At 28.9% G+C, this 20,826-nt stretch overlaps 1 protein-coding gene across 1 annotated transcript in view; it reads left to right on the top strand.

Annotated features, from left to right (window-relative positions):
* The window catches only part of LOC107450367 (DDB1- and CUL4-associated factor 11), a 34,058-nt gene extending 15,871 nt beyond the window's left edge, over positions 1–18,187 (top strand). Inside the window, exons 9-17 of the mRNA XM_071179382.1 lie at positions 2,007–2,130; positions 3,191–3,248; positions 4,554–4,646; positions 5,751–5,843; positions 6,587–6,676; positions 7,573–7,636; positions 15,069–15,224; positions 16,542–16,648; positions 17,930–18,187. Coding sequence (XP_071035483.1) covers positions 2,007–2,130; positions 3,191–3,248; positions 4,554–4,646; positions 5,751–5,843; positions 6,587–6,676; positions 7,573–7,636; positions 15,069–15,224; positions 16,542–16,648; positions 17,930–18,112 — 968 coding nt within the window. The 3' untranslated portion in view covers positions 18,113–18,187. The remainder of the gene's footprint in view (positions 1–2,006; positions 2,131–3,190; positions 3,249–4,553; positions 4,647–5,750; positions 5,844–6,586; positions 6,677–7,572; positions 7,637–15,068; positions 15,225–16,541; positions 16,649–17,929) is intronic.
* Positions 18,188–20,826: the final 2,639 nt, after the last annotated feature.

Below are 20,826 nucleotides of genomic sequence, written 5' to 3'. Positions count from 1 at the left end.
TACTGTTGCTTTTTATTTGCATTACATAAGCTATAAAAATATATTTAATCATTCTCTCCTTTCAAAGCAGTGATTAATTTCATTGCAGACTTAGTCCTTTATATACTATTTAAAAGAGCCATAACTGTTGTGCAACTATGTGTATATTTTTTAAAAATTGCAAACAATAGCTTATAATAATAACAATATATATATGCATATATACAAAAACTTATATGTTATTGCTCTAAGTGTAGCACATAATCTTTGTGAGAAAGCTATACCAAAACTTGTATTTTTTTTTTTTTAATTAGATGTTTTCTGAATCAATATTAAGGTTATTATCTTTAACCCTTTAACAGTGACATATATAAAAGTTAGAAAATATATAAAAATAAAAGTTAGAAAATGGTTTTTAATTATAAAAATAAAATTTAAAATACAATAACTACTGTATTTATAATTTTTAGTTACACATAAAAAAAGTAATGGATTACGCACACATCTTATTCAATTAGAGCAAATTAAACAAAATTTCGAAGCTAAATATAATATAATATAAAAACACGCAATATGATTTTCAATTCATAAATTTTGTAAATTTTTACAGTATGATATATCCCAAAACACAGTACTGCACACAAGCCCATATAGCACTCTTTGCAATAAACTCATGTATCACGTCTTATCCTTCTTCATCGGTTTTACGACAGCATATAAAACATTGTCTGATTGGATTCGATTTTTTTCCCCTGTTGGTGGAATGTATTCTATAAAGTGTCACCCACATTTTCCCTTCCTGGACTGAAGTCGTAATCGCGGAAAAACTAGGACCACTAATGTTATCTATTAGGAAAATAGTGAACTAAGTATCCTAAAGTAGAAACGGGCTTCACAAAATAGAAGCGTTAATTTTTCTCCTGCCCAAAGTCAGTTCGGGCATCACAAATACTGCACATAATAGTTGACCCAACTGGATTCGGGCAACACTGGAAAGAGGTTGACTTATATCCATAATGATTCTATAAAAAGAAATATCAACTTAAATTTTTTACTCTGCTCATTACTTTTACTATAGAAAGTCTGGGCTCAAATGTGGCCACCTGTTGAAACGTGACAAATGTTTTTCAAGGCTTTACTACTACTTTGATTTCTTTTATTATTTTTTAATTGAATTTAAGAAATTCTATATAATTGTTTGGTTATTTGTTTCATTGTAATTCGATAAAAGATTCCGATGTTTTTTTTTTTTTAAGAATATCATTGCTTTTTATTAAATTATTGACCTATCTATATTTTTACTCTTCATGAATGAATTTATTATATAACATATATTAAAAATAGACCTACTCCATCCACTNTTATAAGTGAAGTAACTAACACGACTTTCTTTTATATATATAGATTGACCTATCTATATTTTTACTCTTCATGAATGAATTTATTATATAACATATATTAAAAATAGACCTACTCCATCCACTTAATCTTTCTTAAAGTTACTACAAAAAAAATGTTTTAAAATGTGTTGCTGAAAATGTTTGAACATAACAGAGGGCAATATTTAAGGTTAGCAACCCCCACCCCACTTTGTTTTAAAAAAATAACCTGTTGAAGTTTTTTTTTCCTAAAGAAACACCAAAAAAAAAAACTTAAAAAGACACTGCTTTTATTTTATTTATAATCTATATACCTTTCTATTAAAAATCTATTCATAAAAATATTTTTAGAAAAATTTCTTAAGAAAAAAAATTGGGTTTCTTTTCAGAGAAAACACCTAAAATGCTTTATTTGCACTGTCACTTTAAAGCCTAAATGTACTTATATATTTTTCGTTTTAGAGCATCTTTATATGAATTTGATATCTACTGTATTATTCATTTTTAATGCATACTTTACACATCAGTGAAAAAAAAAATTCTAAAAAAACCTGAAATTGTGTTCCAGATTAAAGTTTTTTTTCAAATGAAAACAAACCCTGGAATTATTTGACCATATTATAGAATGCGAAATGTTTTTCATTTTAGTACACATGTGCACAATATCTGGTGACCAAGATATACATGAAGCTCTTCCACTCTATCCAGATGAAAGAAGATTCTGTGTTTTTTCTCTTCGATTCTCACAAGATGGAAAAGAAATTCTGGGAGGGTGAGTGCTTGCAGTGTTTTTTTTCTCCAGTTTATTTTATTATCATAATCATAGTTGGCCAGACAGCCCAATGTGCCTTCCTCTGAAGATTTCTCCATAATGACTTCCGATTTATCTTTCATTAATTGCAAGAAAATCAGACTCCACCGAGTCAGCCCATCTCAACCGCGGCCTTCCCCGCTTTTTTGTTCCAATGGGTCTAAAAATCACCATATTTTTTATTGTATTCGAATCACGTGGGCCGTCCACTTCATTCTATTTATGAAATTAATAATATCAGGTTGCTTATAAATCTTGTAAAGTTCAAAGTTAAATCTCCTTCTCCAGTTATTGTTTTCATTTACACCACCAAGTATACTCCGCAAAATCTTTCTCTCAACTATTGCGATACAATTTTCATCCAGTTTTGTCATTGTCCAAGCCTCAGAAGCGTATGTCAAGACTGGCCTGACAAGAGTTTTGTAGATTAAGAATTTTGTTTTTCTAAAAAAAACCCTAGATTTAATAAATCTTCTCAGCCCATAGACAGCGGTATTTGCCAGATAGAGTCGGTTTTTTATTTCAGGAGTCATTCTGTTGTCAAAAGTAATAATTGATCCTAAGTAAGTGAAACTCCTTACTGTATCAAATCTATTAGAATTTATTTCGAGATAGGGTTCTGGGACTCTGTTTCTTGAGAATAAAATATATTTTGCATTGCAAACATTGCAATTTTTGGTTAAGATCCAAAAACTTCTTACAGCAAACGTGGAAAGTAATAATCTATCTTTTTCTTCCTCATGTAACGTAAATGCCAGTTAGTTCGATCAAAAAAGTCCTCCAGGAAAGGTAGTTTATTCCAATATTCGATCCAGAAGCTCCCTTGTCTTCTGGGTTGAGTTCAAAATTATAATGCTATGGAGTTGAGCATTGATAGTTGTAAACTCAATTGGGACTGCTGTTCAGTACCAGTCATAATTATAATATGGATATATTAAGAATACTGGAAGGACTGGTTATTTAAGATTAACATCTAATTTCAATGTGTCAAGATTACAACTTTCTTTTTTTTTATTGACAGGGCTAATGACCAGTATTTGTATGTGTACAATCGAGAGGCAAACAAACGGACATTAAGGGTGAGTATAAACTTAAAAACGTCAATCGTGTATTCCTTATTTTTACTTTGGTTTTGTTCCATAAGTTTTTTTTGATAAAGGGGATACGAAAACAATTCTAAACAACCATTTGAACTTAAATTAATATCATTTCTTCATTGAGAAAAAATGTAAGTTAATACAGCTGTATTTTTAAAAAAATAATAAAAAATTTAAATTTGTTCATTTGTATTTTGAATTAGTACTAAAATTTTAATTAGTGAAAACGAGACATTATTTGTTGTGTTGAGTAATACATAATAAAAATACTTTTGAAGAAGTTGATTTAATTGTTAAAACCTAGAGTGGCCCACAAAACAGAAGTCGGGGAATTTTATCTATCTGAAAAATCAGGTAATTTAATTAAAATACATGGAACATGCTTAAATTTATGTTCGAGGTACCTAAAAGTCTGATATTTTTATTAAAAAAATTGGAATTGCAATAATTTTTTTAAGAGAAATTTTTTTCCACCTCTAATGGCTCTCTGATGTAAGTGTATTGTAATATATTATACATTTAAGAATAAGGCATTTATGAAAAATTTGTTATAGAATTTTGGCTCTGGCTTCAAAAATGGGAAAAATTGATGAAACCAGTCTGCAAAAATCAGGGAATTTTTCTGAGTGTTTGTGATCACGTTAAAACTCTAAAGAAAAGAATTTGTTCCTTTTTTCTATTAGTATTAAGTTATTTTGAAAAACAGGAATATGGCAACATTTATAGACAATGATAAAAAATTTTATTATTATGATTATGAGATTTATTAAAATTGTTTGTAATAAACAATGATCATAAATATTTAAACGAACAGTCCAGGGATGGGTTCACTAAAAGAATCATGATTCTTCTAATTCTTCTTTCAGGAAGGGCAACAGTTGTTAATCATTTTAATTTTGTAGAAGGTTACCAGGCAAAGAGTTATATTGATTGTACAATAGTTTAGGGAAAGGTGCAGAATAAATTAGTTATATTTTTTCCTTATTCTTTTAATTGTTTTATGTATTTAAATATTATCTTATCTTTATTTAGAATACAAATCAGTTTGTACCTACTATTATGCTTTTCACGGAAAATTAAATTCTAATGTACTGCATTTTTTTTAACAACATAAATTTTAAAATTTATACTGCTATTGAAAACTAGAAGCTTCTCCCTAAACTCACAAGCCCAAATATTTATGAGGGGTAATAATAATAAAAAAAATTCAAAATGGATCGATTTTATAATAATTGAAAATATTATTCAATTCTGCAATTTATCATTGAATTCTTGATTATACTGTAGATATACTCTCATGAAGATGATGTAAATACTGTTGCGTTCGCTGACAATACTTCTCAGATACTTTTCAGCGGAGGCGATGATGGAATATGCAAAGTAAGTTGCTGGAAGAAAAACTGATTTGGCATTTGAATTGTTTTGATATTCTTCGATTGATTTTACTTCAGTACAATTAGTTGAATTTTGGTTTTTAACTGATTCAGTGCATTTTATTATACCTCTCCTTTTCCCCCAAATTTCTATAGCAAGTATTCAAACTTAGAGGTGGTCTAAGATCACTAAAATTTGAGCATGAAATAAATAATCAGATTTGGAAACCAAAAATCAACGGATGGTATTCCATGATTTGGTTTGTGTTTATTTTCACAAATAGCTTATTTTATCATAATTGCTAACATTATTCACTCTCTGTTTCAGAATTTTTTATTTAAATTCATTTTAATAACTTTTTTGAAAAATTCTAATAGTGAGATATAAACAGACCTGTGAAAATGTATATGGATGAGTAATAGAACCAATGACTAAGATTTTCTTTATATATTTACGTTCGTCTAAGTTATTGGAAGGTGGCAGAATAATTTGAACAGTTGAAATTGAGCCGGCCAAATTTGCTTCCTCTACCCTGGGATAAGATTTAGCTATAACTTTTTAGTATTAACGTTTACAGGAATCACTGCTCTTCTAAAAAGTTTTTAGAAATTACCAAGTTGTTCTAATTTTTAAAAGCAATAAGTTTTGGGGTTATGTTTTTTATCAGGTTCCCGGATATGGATGTTATTATTAAATAAAATTGTGGTTAACTTTTATTTAATGTAAGAAATAAAAATTGGCCACTTTTATTACTAAAAATTTACTTGAAACAACAGTCTTTTAAAAGAGGGTTAATGTTAAAGTTCGGTGTACCCTATACTTCCTGCCATCTTTCTCTTCCGAAGTGAGCTTTAATCTTGAGCATCGAATCGGCAATCTAGATGAGTAGTAGAAATCAATATCCCACATTACACTAAACCTGTTATAAAACCAATTAAACAAAAATTGTTGTGTAAATATTTCTTCAAAGTCTAAAGAATGATAAATTTTCTTTAAAGGAAAAAAATTTTAATTAATAAAAAATTAAAAATCGCGCAGGTTTTTAAATGCTGTCTTGGTCAGTATATGTATTTAATGTTGAATATTAAGTAAGGGAGTTTATGTTTTTAGGTCTGGGATCGTAGAACACTGTGTGAGTCACATCCAAAGCCTGTTGGAGTTTTAGCTGGTCATGAGGATGGTTTGACTTATGTTGATTCAAAAGTAAAAAAAATATATATATGTATTTTTACCCTTTTCTTATTTTTTAAATCTGTCACTTAAAAGCTAATAAAAAATAAGATCTCTAAGAAGATTATTGCGATTTTGTAATAGTTATTCATGGCTGTTAGGTTGTGTTTTGTGCCTATTTCACTTACACCCTTTATGCTATTCATAAAAATTTTCTTAAATGATACGACTAAATCAGAAATGTTTGTGGGCTAATTTTTCATTATCTATTAAAATGTTTGATTGGTGCATTATTTGGATTCAGAAAAGTGTGTAAAAATAACCAATTATTCATTTTAAAGATTTTCATCTCAGTGGAAACATCTAATTAAATTAGCATTTTTTTTTTTTTTTTTTTTTTTTTTTTTTTTTTNTTTTTTTTTTTTTTTGAGTTTAAAGACTTATATGTTCTAAGCTATTTGTCCAATTCTAGACAATACTTTTCCATAGGATAGTATGGCTAGCATAAAATTGAAGCTTTATTGCCATTTTAAACCTCTCAAATTTTGGCTTTTTTTTTCCTTTAGCAAAAAGAATTTTGAAGAATGTTTTGAAATTATGAAAAAAAAAACATTCCATATTTTTGACGGGGACATAGCTTGCTCCCTTCTCTATTGTTTTTAAAAATCTAGGTTGCTTAATTATATATATTTTTTTCTTTAAAAAAAATCTATATTTTTTGCATTTTTGTAACTTTTTCTTAGATTTAATTTGTAACGTTTTTTATTTATTGAAAGGGTGATGGAAGGCACTTAATAACTAACAGCAAAGATCAAACAATCAAACTTTGGGACATGAGAGCTTTTTCCCCTTCATCTAGTGTAGAGGTAAAAATTATTTATTATATCACTATACATTAAGAATTACCATCATGGTATAAGTTGCTATCTATTTTGTTCATTCCTTAATACTTTTATTTTCTTCACTTTCACAGCAATTGTATGATGAAATATTAAAAAAATATTTAGTTATGTTCATAATTAATTGTTTATTCAATGGAAAGTCAGCAAAATAAAATATCAAATGTGGGAGACCTTATTGTGAAATCCTACTTAACAGTTTTTGAATTTTTATCTAAATTTTAGCTTTGAATGTTTAGCTAAATCTAGCTTTGGATTTTTAGTTTCCAATTTTCATTCAAAATTTAGATAAAACTATAATTTAATCAAATATTTCTTTAATTTTTTTATTGTGTTATTTAATTTTTGAATTACCCCATTATAATATTTAAGTTTCTGATTATGATAAATGTTTTTTTTTCTTTCATTTTTTAATTGTGTTGTATAATTAATTCTTGATTCTTTATGTTTTATGAAACCTCAAAATTGAGTATTAAGGAAATTATAAGCCAAATATACCATAAGTCATAAAACCTAGAGGAAATTATAAACAAAATGTACCATTCATTCTGAGTCATGAATCCTCAAAACTGAGTATTGAGGAAATAATATACTGATAATGTAATTAAAAATTAATATCTTGATATACTAAATGTTTTGAATTGCAATAAATCAAAAAAGATAAGTGTAAAGTGCCCATTACATGAACCATATTATAATAATTTTTTAAAAGAAGTTGTGAGGATTGTAAAGTGTTTGACATGTATGTGTGTTGTCATTTCTGTATTTTTAGGAAATAATTGAAATTGCTTTTGTCTAAATAATGTATTAATATTTTGTTTTGATTTTTTGCATTTCTTAGCTTTATATTTATTGATTTTCAGGGTGCTTATAAGGCTGTTAAATCACATAATTGGGATTACAGATGGCAAAGGGTTCCAACAAGTCGTAAGTTGCTTTGCTCATTTAATTTTTCTGGAAAAGTTTCAGTGAGAATTTATACGTGTTAAAACTTTTTTGATGTTCATTTAAAAAATCAGTGGAACTAAAATGATATATTAGGGAGTCCAAGCTTGAACACATTTTTTCGTTTAGTACACAAACTTCTATCCGTTTTAAGTTTAAATGACAATTTTTTTAAATACTTTTATTTTCGTTTTCCCAATGTATTGTATTTGTATTTGTTTGCACCAAAACTATTGATGAGGCAGCACAATATTTTTCAAAAATAGTTGAAAAATAAAGATACTTAATCACTTTAAAAAAACATATTTTTCTCATAAATTATTTATATAAAATTATGCTTGAAGTTTTGGCTAGTTAATTCTATACCATAAATTTATCTGTGTTGTTTCAAAACATTTTATTTATATTAAAACCAATTTTGATAAAGTTGAAAAATTCTTTCTTACGCTATAACTTTTCAAAAATTTAAAAACAAGCAGAGGTATCTAACTAAACTATTTTTCTAAAAATTCTTATTTTTTATATTATTTCATATTTGTTCGTTGAACAGCCGACCCCATTTTGGGTTTATGGCTTCTAATTTTCAACTTCATACCCTTTTAATTTTGAACCCAATCCAGAAGACAAGGGAACTCCTGGATCAAGTAGTGGGACAAATTTGCCTTTGTGAATGATTTTTTGATGGAATTGACCCGCGTTTGTGTTACATGGAGAGGAAGACCACGAGAATCTCCCACGGTTAGCCTGACAGCAAGGGGACTGNGTCATTAATGATTTTACTCAAGAAATTTTCAGGATTTTTGAGTTGGACTCACAATCACCTCTGACCTGAACTCACAAGCTCAAATAAATTACTTTTATGAGTGGTAATAATAAAAATTTCAAAATGTATTGATTATATAATAAATAAAATATGACTCAATTCTGCAATTTATCATTAAATTCTTGATTATACTATAGATATACTCTCATGAAGATGATGTAAATACTGTTGCGTTCGCTGACAATACTTCTCAGATACTTTTCAGCGGAGGCGATGATGGAATATGCAAAGTAAGTTGTTGGAAGTAATAACTGATTTGGCATTTGAATTGTTTTGATAATCTTCGATTGATTTTACTTCAGTACAATTAATTGAATTTTGGTTCTTAACTGATATAGTGAATTTTATTATACCCCTGCTTTTTCAAGGATTCAAAATTAGAGGTGGTCAGGACCATTAAAATTTGACTATGAAATAAATGATCAATTTTAGAGACAAAAAATCAATGGATGGTATGGTGTTTTGGTTTTTGGTTCCATGATTTGGTTTGTGTTTATTTTCACAAATAGCTTATTTTATCATAATTGCTAACATTATTCACTCTCTGTCTCAGGATTGTTCATTTAAATTAACTTTATTAACTTTTAAAAAAAATTCTAGTAGAGAGATATAAACAGACCTGTGAAAATGTATATGAATGCGTAATAGAACCAATGACTCAAATTTTCTTTGTATTTACATTTATCTATAGAAGTTATTGGATTGCTGATAGAGCAGAATAATCTGCACAGTTGAAATTGAGCCGACCAAAATTGCTTCCTCAATTCTGGGATAAGATTTAGTTATAACTTTTAGTATTAACGTTAACGGGAATGACTGCTCTTCTAAAAAATTTTTATAAAATTACCAAGTTGTTCTAATTTTTAAAAGCAATAAGTTTTTGGGTGATGATTTTTTTTATCAGGTTCCCGAATATTTATTTTATTATTAAATAAAATTGTGGTTAACTTTTATTTAATGTAAGAAATAAATATTGGCCACTTTTATTACTTTCACTAAAAATTTGGGAGAAACAACAGTCTTTTAAAAGAGGTGTAATGTTAAAGTTCTGGGTATCCTATACTTCCTGTCATCTTTCTCCTCTGCAGTGAGCTTTAATGTTAAACTCACCAACAATCTAGATTAATTGCAAAAATCAATAGCTCACATTACACCAAACCTGTTATAAAACTAATGAGAAAAAAGTTTTGTTGGGTAAATATTTCTTCAAAGTCTAAAGAATAATTCATTTTCTTAAAAGAAAAAAATTTAAAATTTACAAGAAATTAAAGATTGTGCAGGTTTTTAAAATGTGGGAAGTGTTGTTATCGACAATGTCAACCTTCATCTACGAAAAGGTACCTTAACATAGAATCAAGTTAACATGTCTTATATACTAGGGAATTGGATTGTATTTTTGTAGTGGTAGATACACTACAGTTCTCCCCCCCCCACCAGAATTTTATCTGTGATAGAATTCATTGAATGGGATACCACTAGTTGATTCATTGCTGTTTTATGAGAAGCCGAGAGAGAGCTCTATTAAGATCACCGTACTTCTTGAGTAGTGATCGTTAGAGCTGTATTAAGTTCACGGTCGTGGTTGCTCCTATGTTGCAGTCGAGTGTATATGCTGTACTTTTTGAGTGCTGATTGTGAGAGTTGTATTAAATTCATGGTCGCTCCTGTGTTGCCTTTAGCAGTCGAGTGTGTATGTTGTGTGTGATAGAGACTGAGAAACAACATCGTGAAGAGGACAATGTCACAGTATCAAGTAGTGAGTCAACTGGTCAATGTGGACCATCCATCGGAGTAGGCATGTTCAAATGGAAGAGAGTGTTACAGTTAAGATAGGTGTGTTCATTTCAAGGTGGAAGTTTCTGTCTAGGTAGGCATGTTCACATCACATTTGAAGGTCATCAATGTGGGAATAGAAGTTATCGACAATGTCAACCTTCATCTATGAAAAGGTACCCCTAACATAGAAAGTTAACATGTCTTATATGCTAGGGAATTGGAATTGTATTTTTGTAGTGATAGATATACACTACAATCATTATTTGTATTTAATATAGAATATTAAATAAGGTGTTTAATGTTTTTAGGTCTGGGATCGTAGAACACTGTGTGAATCACATCCAAAGCCTGTTGGAGTTTTAGCTGGTCATGAGGATGGTTTGACATATGTTGATTCAAAAGTAAAAAAAAAATATATGTGTATTTTTACCCTTTTCTTATTTTTTAAATCTATCTCTTAGAATCTAAAATAAAATAAGATTCCTATAAAATAATTGTCATATCATACACTATATAAAGTGACACTTCTTAGCAAATAATATGCTATTTTTATAATTATTGCAATTTTGTAACAATTATTCATGGCAGTTAAGTTGTGTTTTGTGCCTGTTTCACTAACACCCTTTATGCTATTCTTAAAAATTTTGCTAAATGATTCAACTAAATGATTCAACTAAATGAAAAGTGTTTGTGGTCTATTTTTTCATTATCTAATAAAATGTTTCATTGGTGCATTGTTTGGATTCAGAAAAGTGTGTAAAAATAACCAATTATTCATTTCAAATATTTTCATCTAGGTAGAAATATCTCATCAAATTAGAATTTTTTTAAAAAAAGAAGTCTAATGACTTCTTACATGTTCGAAGCTATTTGTCTGTTTAAAATTTTAGACAGCATTTATTCATTGGATAGCATAGAGAGTATAAAATTTAAGCTTTATTGCCATTATTAACCATTATTAAAACTTGAGATTTATTGCCATTTTATGCACTCTCAAACTGTGGCTTTTTTTCTTTTAGCAAAAAGAGTTTTGAAGAATGTCCTAAAATTATAAAAGAAATATTCAATGTTTTTGACGGGGACATAGCTTGCTCCCCCCCCCCCTGTATTGTTTCTAAAAATCTAAGTTGTTTAATGTTTTTTCCTTTAAAAAAATCTATATTTTTTACTTTTTTGTAACATTTTCTTATATTTAATTTGTAATGTTTTTGATTTATTTATTGAAAGGGTGATGGAAGGCACTTAATTACTAACAGCAAAGATCAAACAATCAAACTTTGGGACATGAGAGCTTTTTCCCCTTCATCTAGTGTAGAGGTAAAAATTATTTATTTATTCTGTCACTATACATTAAAAATTACTATCTTGATATAAGTTACTATCTATTTTGTTCATTTCTTAATACTTTTACTTTCTCCATTTTCATAGCGATTATATGATGAAATATTAAAAAATATTTAGTTATGTTCCTAAATGTTTATTCAATGGAAAGTCAGCAAATTAAAATATCAAATGTGGGAGACCTTATTGTGAAATCCAACTTTACAGTTTTTGAATTTTTATCTAAATTTTAGCTTTGAATGTTTAGCTAAATTTAGCTTTGAATTTTTAGTTTCCAATTCTCCTTCAAAATTTTTAAAATTTTAGCTATAATTTTAATCAAATATTTCTTTGATTTATTTATTTATTTATTTATTTTTTTGAATAACTCCATTAAAAATTTTAAGTTTCTGAAGCATGATAAATGTTTTTTTCATGTTTTAGTAGTGTTTTATAATTCTAGAGTAATGTTGTTACCCTCAAAACTGAGTATTAAGGAAATTATAAATGAAATGTACCATTTATTCTGACTGGGTGAAACCTCTAAACTGAGTATTGGGGAAATAATACACTGATAATGTAATTAAAAATAATATCTTGAGTAACTAAATGTTTTGAATTGCAATGGTTTCAATAAATCAAAAAAGATAAGTGTAATAAATAAATAAAGTGCCCATTACATGAACCATATTACAATACTTTTTTAAAAGAAGTTGTGAGGATTGTAGAGTGTTTGACATATATGTGTGTTGTCATTTCTGCATTTCTGCATAAATGATGTATTAATATTTTTTGCATTTCTTAGCTTTATATTTATTGATTTTCAGGGTGCTTATAAAGCTGTTAAATCACATAATTGGGATTATAGATGGCAAAGGGTTCCAACAAGTTGTAAGTTACTTTACTTTTTTAATTTTCCTGAAAAAGTTTCAGTGAGAATTTATATGTATTAAAACTGATTTGATGTTCATTTGAAAAATCAGTGGAACTAAAAAGATAGATTAGGGAGTCCAAGCTTGAACACATTTTTTCGTTTACTGCACAAACTTGTATCTGTTTTAAGTTTAAATGAAAAATTTTTTTAAATACTTTTATTTTCATTTTACCAATGTATTTTGTTTCCACCAAAACTATTGATGAGGCAGCACAATATTTTTTAAAAATAGTTGAGAAATAAAGATACTTAATAACTTTAGAAACATATTTTTCTCATAAATTATTTATATAAAATTATGCTTGGCTAGTTAATTCAATACCGTAAATTTATCTGTGTTGTTTCAAAGCATTTTATTTATATTGATTAAAACCAATTTGGATAAAGCTGAAAAATTCTTTCTTATGCTGTAACTTTTCAAAAATTTAAAAACAAGCAAAGGTATCTAACTAACCTATTTTTCTAAAAATGCTTATTCCAAAATTTTACCAATGTAATTTTGTTTTGAAAAAAACATTCTAATTCTAACTATAAAATTATACAACTCTGATTCTCATTTGGCAACAGCCTTGTATACTTTACACATTTCAAATTATATTCCCCAAATAATGAGATTAAGCTAGAAATTAGAGCTTGGATGACTGCTAGAAACAAGTTTGCAAAAATTATGAAGATCTAGCTATGCAAGCATTAAATTTAAAATCCCTCTCTATAAAGTGATAATCCAACCAATTGTGTTCTATGGATTTGAGGCTTGCATTAAAGGAGATTCTGATCTTTTAAGAATGTAGGAAAGGAAAAAATTATATGGAAGATTTTTGGTGCATTTTCTGAAGAATCAGTAGATTGATGGTCAATGGCAGTAACAGCCCTTGTGGCAGAATTTTTTCGAGCTGCCTACTACAAAACTCTCTGGCACTAATATATATCTTCAAGATGCTTTTAATAATAACAAACATACATGTTACTAATTTAAAATTGCAAAGCTCTGTGTTTACAAAAAAAAAACTATATAATTATTTTAAAATTAAACATGTAATATTTTTTTTATTCTAATATTATGGGTGAAATTCTCCCATTTTGTTGAAAGGAGGAATGCACAAATAATTTTTTTCCTCGCATTTTATATATAATCATCACGATAAAAATTTTTTTTTAAAAAATCATGAAATTCGTAGAAAATTGCCGAAAAAAAGATTGACGACGAAATCACGTTAATCTGACTTCTGAAATCCATGTTTCGTTTTGATATCAGGTTGATGTAATAAATAATATCGTATAAAAATGATTGAATTTAAAAACTATGCAGAAATCAATAGCTATAACTGCCAAAAATTTGATGGAATTATTGCCTTAAAGTAAATACTCAAATGCAAGATTCAAATTTTCCATATTGTTTGACACATATCGTGATTTTTAAAAATGACCTGAAAGTCAATATCGATAACTGCTGAAAATACAATGGAAACATTACATCGATTTACGATGCAATCGGCTGTAAATTGAGCTTGTGAAAAAGTGATTTTCTAAATTAGTGATTCAAATATTATGTATAAATTTCTGTTGAAAAGAAATTTTTTTTTTTTACTTGTTAAAAGAAAAATCTTTCTGCAAGAACTCTCAGGGTTGCCACTCCACAGGGAAAACCTGGAAAATACAGGGAATTTTGTTTTTTATTTTTGTCTTTTAAAATATGGTCACCACTCAAAGTGTAATCTATGGGATATTTAACCATAATATTTCAGCTATACTAAACTATTTCATTTACTATAACAATATGTTCAGCTGTTTTTCCAGCAATTAAAACTAATAAATATAGTTCGCCCAATATATCTCACACACGAGCGCAGTAATTGTTGTTTCCTCTTAATATATTATGCATAGTATGCGCAGGGAAAACACAGGGAATTTTTTTTCTTCTCCAGATTTGAGTGGCAACCCTGACTCTGTAACGTTCTTCGACAATGTCGCCGTGTCATCTTGATTCTGCAACGAGGTAACAGCTATAAGAATGAAAAGAATCCAATGGTTTTAACATGTCCTAAGAATGCAGTCAGAAGGAAATATCATAATATTATTAGAGTGGAGTGTCAAAATGTAGACGGAAATTTGTAGAACTGGATGAAATCAACAATTTGGAGAAGACCTGAAAATATTTAAAATTATCAATTATATTAAATTACTTAAAATTAAATTACTTATATTAAACTACTTATGTTATTAATTAAAATTTATTTAAATTACTTACATTAAATACGTAAAATTGTCAATTATAAAAATTATTTAAGATTTTGGACCAGAAAAGAATGGTCCAAAATGTTAAAGGTGGCCAAGGCTCTGCAAGTTCTGTTGGGCTAAAAAATAACACTGTCCTGTAGAGTAAATAGCAAACGTCAATATATTTGTGAAGATTAAATAATGGTTATTAAAGGCAGATTTAATTTCATCTGTGCATTGGAAGTTACAATTCGGTCATTACTTATTTCTGGGCATCATAAAATTGTTTGTTGATCAATACTTTAAATAGTTTTCATATCCATTTGATGTATGTATTCTAACAGTGAACAAGCACAGGCGTAAAGTGAATTGGGATACGTCCCTCATGACCTACAGGGGTCACAGTGTTCTCCAAACTCTGATTCGCTGCCACTTTTCACCTGAGGCCACCACTGGACAGTGCTACATCTACACAGGATGTGCACAGGGAAGAGTTGTGGGTGAGAATTTTTAAATTGTAGATACATTTTTTATTCTCTAAAAAGAAAATTAATGCTCGTCGAACCTCATTAACGCGAAATCGGTGAAACTATCATATATATTTCACGTTTGCCGAATTTCGTCTTATCTGATACACATGAAAAATTTTTTTAATACATGTTATATACTACATTAATGTATGCAAACAGTACTATTATGAACCAAACAAATTGAAATAATCTTAAAAGTTTTAGATACTTTATTAAACTATTTTATTTTAAATATTTTATTCATTTGCCCTTCTGCTACTTCTAACAAAGAAGGAAAATAGAAATAGCATTCCTGAAAATGAATGATTGAAATTTTATTCACATGCTCATTATCTGTGTTGTGTCCTGTTTCCTTTCATGGTAAGCAATAATGAGCTTAAAAATTTCATGTTAAACATGTAAAATACAACAAAAATTGATCGCTGACTCACGGGACCCTATATTTGCTTCATGTAAAGTGATATTTCACGTTAAGCTTTTTCATGCAAGTGAGGTTCAACTGTATAACAAAGTATGAAATACCTATTGTATTAAAAATGCTTTTTTCGACACAAACTATAAAGTGGAACAACTTTACTATGTTTTTGGTGGCTGTATTTAATTCTAAATAAGACAGGTTTTGATAGAAATCTAATATTACTGACAAAAAAAATGAAGTATGGGGATGGCAGTTAACTACAATGTCAACCTTCGTCTATGAAAAGGTACCCTGCTATAGAATCAAGTTAATATGTCTTATATACAAAGGAATTGGAATTATATTTTTGTAGTGGTAGATACACTGCAGTACTATGAAGTATCAATTTTTTTATCAAAAATTAGGTTGCTTCCATTTACCTAAATTGTACTGTATACCTTGACAACTTTGCTAGAAAAAATATTTTATTAAAAAACTGAATTTATTGTAAGGGATATTCATAAAGAGTCATGACAAAGTAACAAACAAATTGGTGAAGAATGATGCCAATTACTTTAACAAAGATTTAAAATTTTTGTACTGTCATGAGGTTGATGGTTGTGACATTTGCTGTTAAAGCAGTTCACTTTAATATTGCTCAGAGTTTTTGTTATGCCAAAAATCTAGTGAATACTTTTTGTTAAAGCATGTTTTTATTTCCATTGGTGTTATTCAACTCAATTTCGGTTACATCAATCAAAATATTATTTTTGAGGGAGGGAATAATTTGACGTACATGCACAGTCTCTTAATAAATGTTTTATTATTAGAAGTTTTTTATGTTTTGTTTTTATGTGCTTTGTTTACTGCATCATAATTTTGATTTACAGTTTATGATATTTTGACGGGTAAAATCAAGGCAATACTGAGGGGTCACAAAGGTTGTGTGCGAGATGTGGCATGGCATCCTTACAGAAATGAAATAATGAGTAGTTCAGTGAGTATTCTCTGTTTGTTTCTCACATCATAAGTATCGTATGTCTATAGTAAGAACTCCCTCCGCTGCAAAGACTGAAGCCATCTGCTGCTATAGAAACAAGAATAGCGCATTTCAGGGAGGGTAGCTTCTCTTTACTCTAGGGCTGGCTAACACAGTAGACCGAAGAAAAAGATTCCCTTTCTCTCGCCTTCCTGAGCCAAAACCTGTCCTAAAAAATGACCCCACACCCCTACTTGAAGTAGTTATACCTCATTACCATAGTCACTGCCACGGGTTCAGATGAATGGCTGGGGGAGTTCTTACTTTAGACAAACTATAATAGGTTATGCTTTAACTCTTTCATTGGACTTTAATATTGAAAAGCTGAAGAATGATTCAGGGGTTTCTTTTCTATGTTCATCAGAAATTTATTCCGAGATTAATATTACTTGCGATTGAATGTTTGCAAAGATGGTTTGTTTATGTAATTAAATGTCTGATTACTTTAAACTAGTTTGACAGCTCTGTAAATTTTATTTTCGAAGTTTACATATGTATTTTTAAAAAAAAAAAAATTTACAAAATACAAAAGTAATTGAAGCATTATTATCGACGCATTTGTTTATGTTTTTATAAGATTAAAAATGTAAAATAAAATCACAGAGTTGCCCATTTTTACTTGAATTGTTAATTCATTTATCAATCTATTAAAGTTAAAATATTAGCATTAAAAAATTTGTTTCTTTCATTTGTATTTTTCATTAAAAAATATGGTTGCAGGGTTGCCACTCCACGGGGAGAACAGGAAAAACCTGGAAAATACAGGGAATTTAAAAATCACCTAAAATAACAGGGAAAATGTTGGAAATTTTAAGTTTTTCATTACAAACTGGAAAAATACAATGAATTTTGTTTCTTATTTTCATCTTTTAAAAAATGGTGACCACTCAAAACGTAATCTATGGGATATTTATGGATCATATTTCAGTTTTCTAAACTATTTCATTTACTATAGCATTATTTGTTTTTAAGTATGTTCAGCTCTACCTTTTTCTCTAAGTTTTTCCAGCAATTAAAATTACTTTAGTTAGCCCAATATAGTTCACTGATTATGTGTTTGTCTTAATATGTTGTGTATAATATGTACAGGAAATTTTTTCCAGATTAGAGTGGAAAACCTTAGGTTTTTGCAACCCTAAAATTTGTTTAATGTTACTTATTAAAGTTTGTTAATATTGAGGAACCCAAAAAATTTATTTCGAAACAATTGTGAAAGAATAAAATAATGGTTTTTTGCAGTGGGATGGAACAGTTGTGAAATGGACTTTTAATAAGACAGAAATTGATTCGGACTCCGAAGATATAATGCCTGGCCAAAGTAGAAGCAGTGAAGTGGATGGTTTGCGGAGATCTCAGCGTTTAGCAGATCAGCGAAGGAGACAGGAAAGGGAAACCAGGCTTTTCTCACCTACTGTATTGTAATTAATAAACATATATTTTTTTAAAGAAGGTGTTATGTATAAATAAAAGTCAATAAAATTTGCTTTTATCTGTGAATTTTTATTTGAGTATCAATATTGCTACATTATAACTTGTTGTGCAATTGAAAAAACAAGGTGCTTCACTATAAATTTCGGAAAAAAACAACTATTTTCTTTCCTTTAAGAGTGCTAATTATTAGTTAAGAGTGTTGTATGTAATGATATATTGAATTAAGAGTGCTAATAATTTTGAAATACAAATATAGGAGGATATTTGTATTTCAAAATATTTTATAGGAATACAAATACGGTTTTTAAAAATATAGATTTGAAAAATCACAAGATTTTGATTTTTGATCCAACATTTTTTAAAAATAATAATACTGGTAGAAAACACAAAATTTGATAGTTCTAATTTAAAGATCATCTACTAATTATAATTAGTAGATGCACAGTACATTATTCCTTTGTGCCTAGTTCAGGCACATAGGAACCCACAGGATTCATTGTTTCGACCTTTTTTGTGAATACAGTCATTTTATGATAAAGATACTCAAATAGTTTTCCATTTTTGAATTTTCATTGTCAGGAATTCAGGGGTCATGCATTTATTATTTAGCAAAGGCAGTGACAAATCTTGTCCTCGTCGTCTGCCCAGGGTCAAAATTATGTGGCATTCTTAACATGGACGTTAAAGGATAAAGCCTTAAAAACGGAACTAGGTGCTTGGTAATGGTTGAGTATTGTGTGAATTCTTATAATCTAGTAATAGCGTACCACTTTATTTTCTTGGGATTATTTATTTAATCAAAATAATAATTTTCCTCCATTTAAATTACATAAAGTTTTTTTTCCATTTAGTTAGGTTCTGTTAAAATAAAAAATTTTTTTATGACATTCGGAAATTTTATACAATTTGTACATTTTTCTCTTGTAATATAATTTACCAGAAATCCAATTTTTATAATTTGGCTGCAATACTTACAAGCTTTTAAATGGGTAATATAACTCTCTAATAGACATAATCAAATTAAAAATTCTATTTTAAAAACAAAATATTCATTCAAAACTAAGCGTTCTATTTTTAGATCATTGACGTTTAAATGATTCTTTTCAAGTGACTCATTGAGTTATGTTGCCTACATTTCATTCAATTGGTAGAATGACACTTATATTCAAGATAAATAATGATGATCGAATATGAGAAGGGTTATAGTTGTGCTGGGATTCATTTTCTTCTGACAATGAATATATAAGGAAATAACATGAATTACCAGGTGGCTAATAATATAATAATTCACTCATACTCAGTATTTTTTTTAACGAAAAATAAATACTTTCTGATAAACTGGATAATGTTTGTTTGGCAATGATGAAATGAACATTAAAAAGGAGTTTTTCAATGATTTTTATGTTATTTCTGAGTTTTATACTGAATGAGTATAAAAGAAAATCGCGTTTGATTTGTCTCATTCGCTTATTACTTTCTCTAGGCGATGCATACAAGAAGCAGTGGAATCTCATTCAGAGCTCAATTAGAACCTGAGAAATCAGGAGACTTAATTGTTGAAGAAAACATAGATGAAAATAATTTAGAGCAATGGTTCCACTGAATTCTAGAGCTCTGCGGTTCGACATTTCGGAGTTCTTTTCTTAGACAGTACTTGTTTTGAAATTTTTAATTATTGGCGATCGTAATGGGCTGCAGGTGGCGTACTCTATAAATATGCCCCCCCCAAGCTCTTGGGCGCATTCATCCCCCCCCGCCCAATTTTTTTTTTTTTTTTTGCTAACTTCCCCCTTCCATGTCAGCTTGTTCTATATAGTGCTACGTTTGCTTCTTTTATTTATGTACTTAAAAAAAAATATCTTGTCTAAATTCCCCCCCAAACTATTCGTTTTATTTAGTGTAAAAATCCCCCCCAAGCTTTAAGTGGGCGCATCGTGCCCCCACCTTCCCCCCTGATGGGGGCCCCTGCTTTCAGTATTAGCGCGTGAAGAGTCGTAGAGAAAGGAAGTACCTTAGTTTCTGTTTTGATTTTCAAATAGATTAAAAACTCTGAGGTTGGGAAACTAGCTGGAACAGAAAACTACATTGAATATAGTTGTAAAAGAAAGCTTCGTGGAAATTTAAAAAAAAATATGTATGATAATTGAATACGAAAAATATTAAGAAAGTGAAAAATAACGTAATGAAAAAAGGGAGGCTGAAGACATGAAACCCGTCTTCTCCCCAGATGGCGTTGCGATCGCGAACATTTAAATCTAGTCTATCATCTACTTAATATTTCGGTTGTCTTTATGAAATTAATAAAAGTAAAATGCTAATGCTGTTGTTGCTAATTTGCGTCGCACAAGAGCTGCACAATGGGCTATTGGCGACGGTCGTTCTTGTAATATACTTTACTGATAACAATATATGAAATTAATTATTAAAAGGACATGTACTTATAAAAAAAAATGTCATTAGTATTTCTCATCCAGCTTTTCAAGTCAAAATAAATTAATTAAATTCGTTAATAAAGGAATATGTTTCCTGACCCTAATAACGTTTGTAGCAGTTCTTTTTAGTTTTCTTTTCAAAGAAAACCGTAATTCCGCTTATTTAATTCGTTTTCAGTTTATGTATACACGCCGAAAACAAATTAATTACTGGACTATAGTTTGTCTAAACTAAGAACTCCTCCCGTCACAAAGTCTGAGGCCGTCTTGTGC

Source organism: Parasteatoda tepidariorum, chromosome 4 (genome assembly GCF_043381705.1).
Source record: "Parasteatoda tepidariorum isolate YZ-2023 chromosome 4, CAS_Ptep_4.0, whole genome shotgun sequence".
NCBI classification, from domain to species: domain Eukaryota; kingdom Metazoa; phylum Arthropoda; class Arachnida; order Araneae; family Theridiidae; genus Parasteatoda; species Parasteatoda tepidariorum.
The sequence above is the reverse complement of the archived record's forward strand: the minus strand, read 5'-3'. Positions and strand labels throughout refer to the sequence as shown.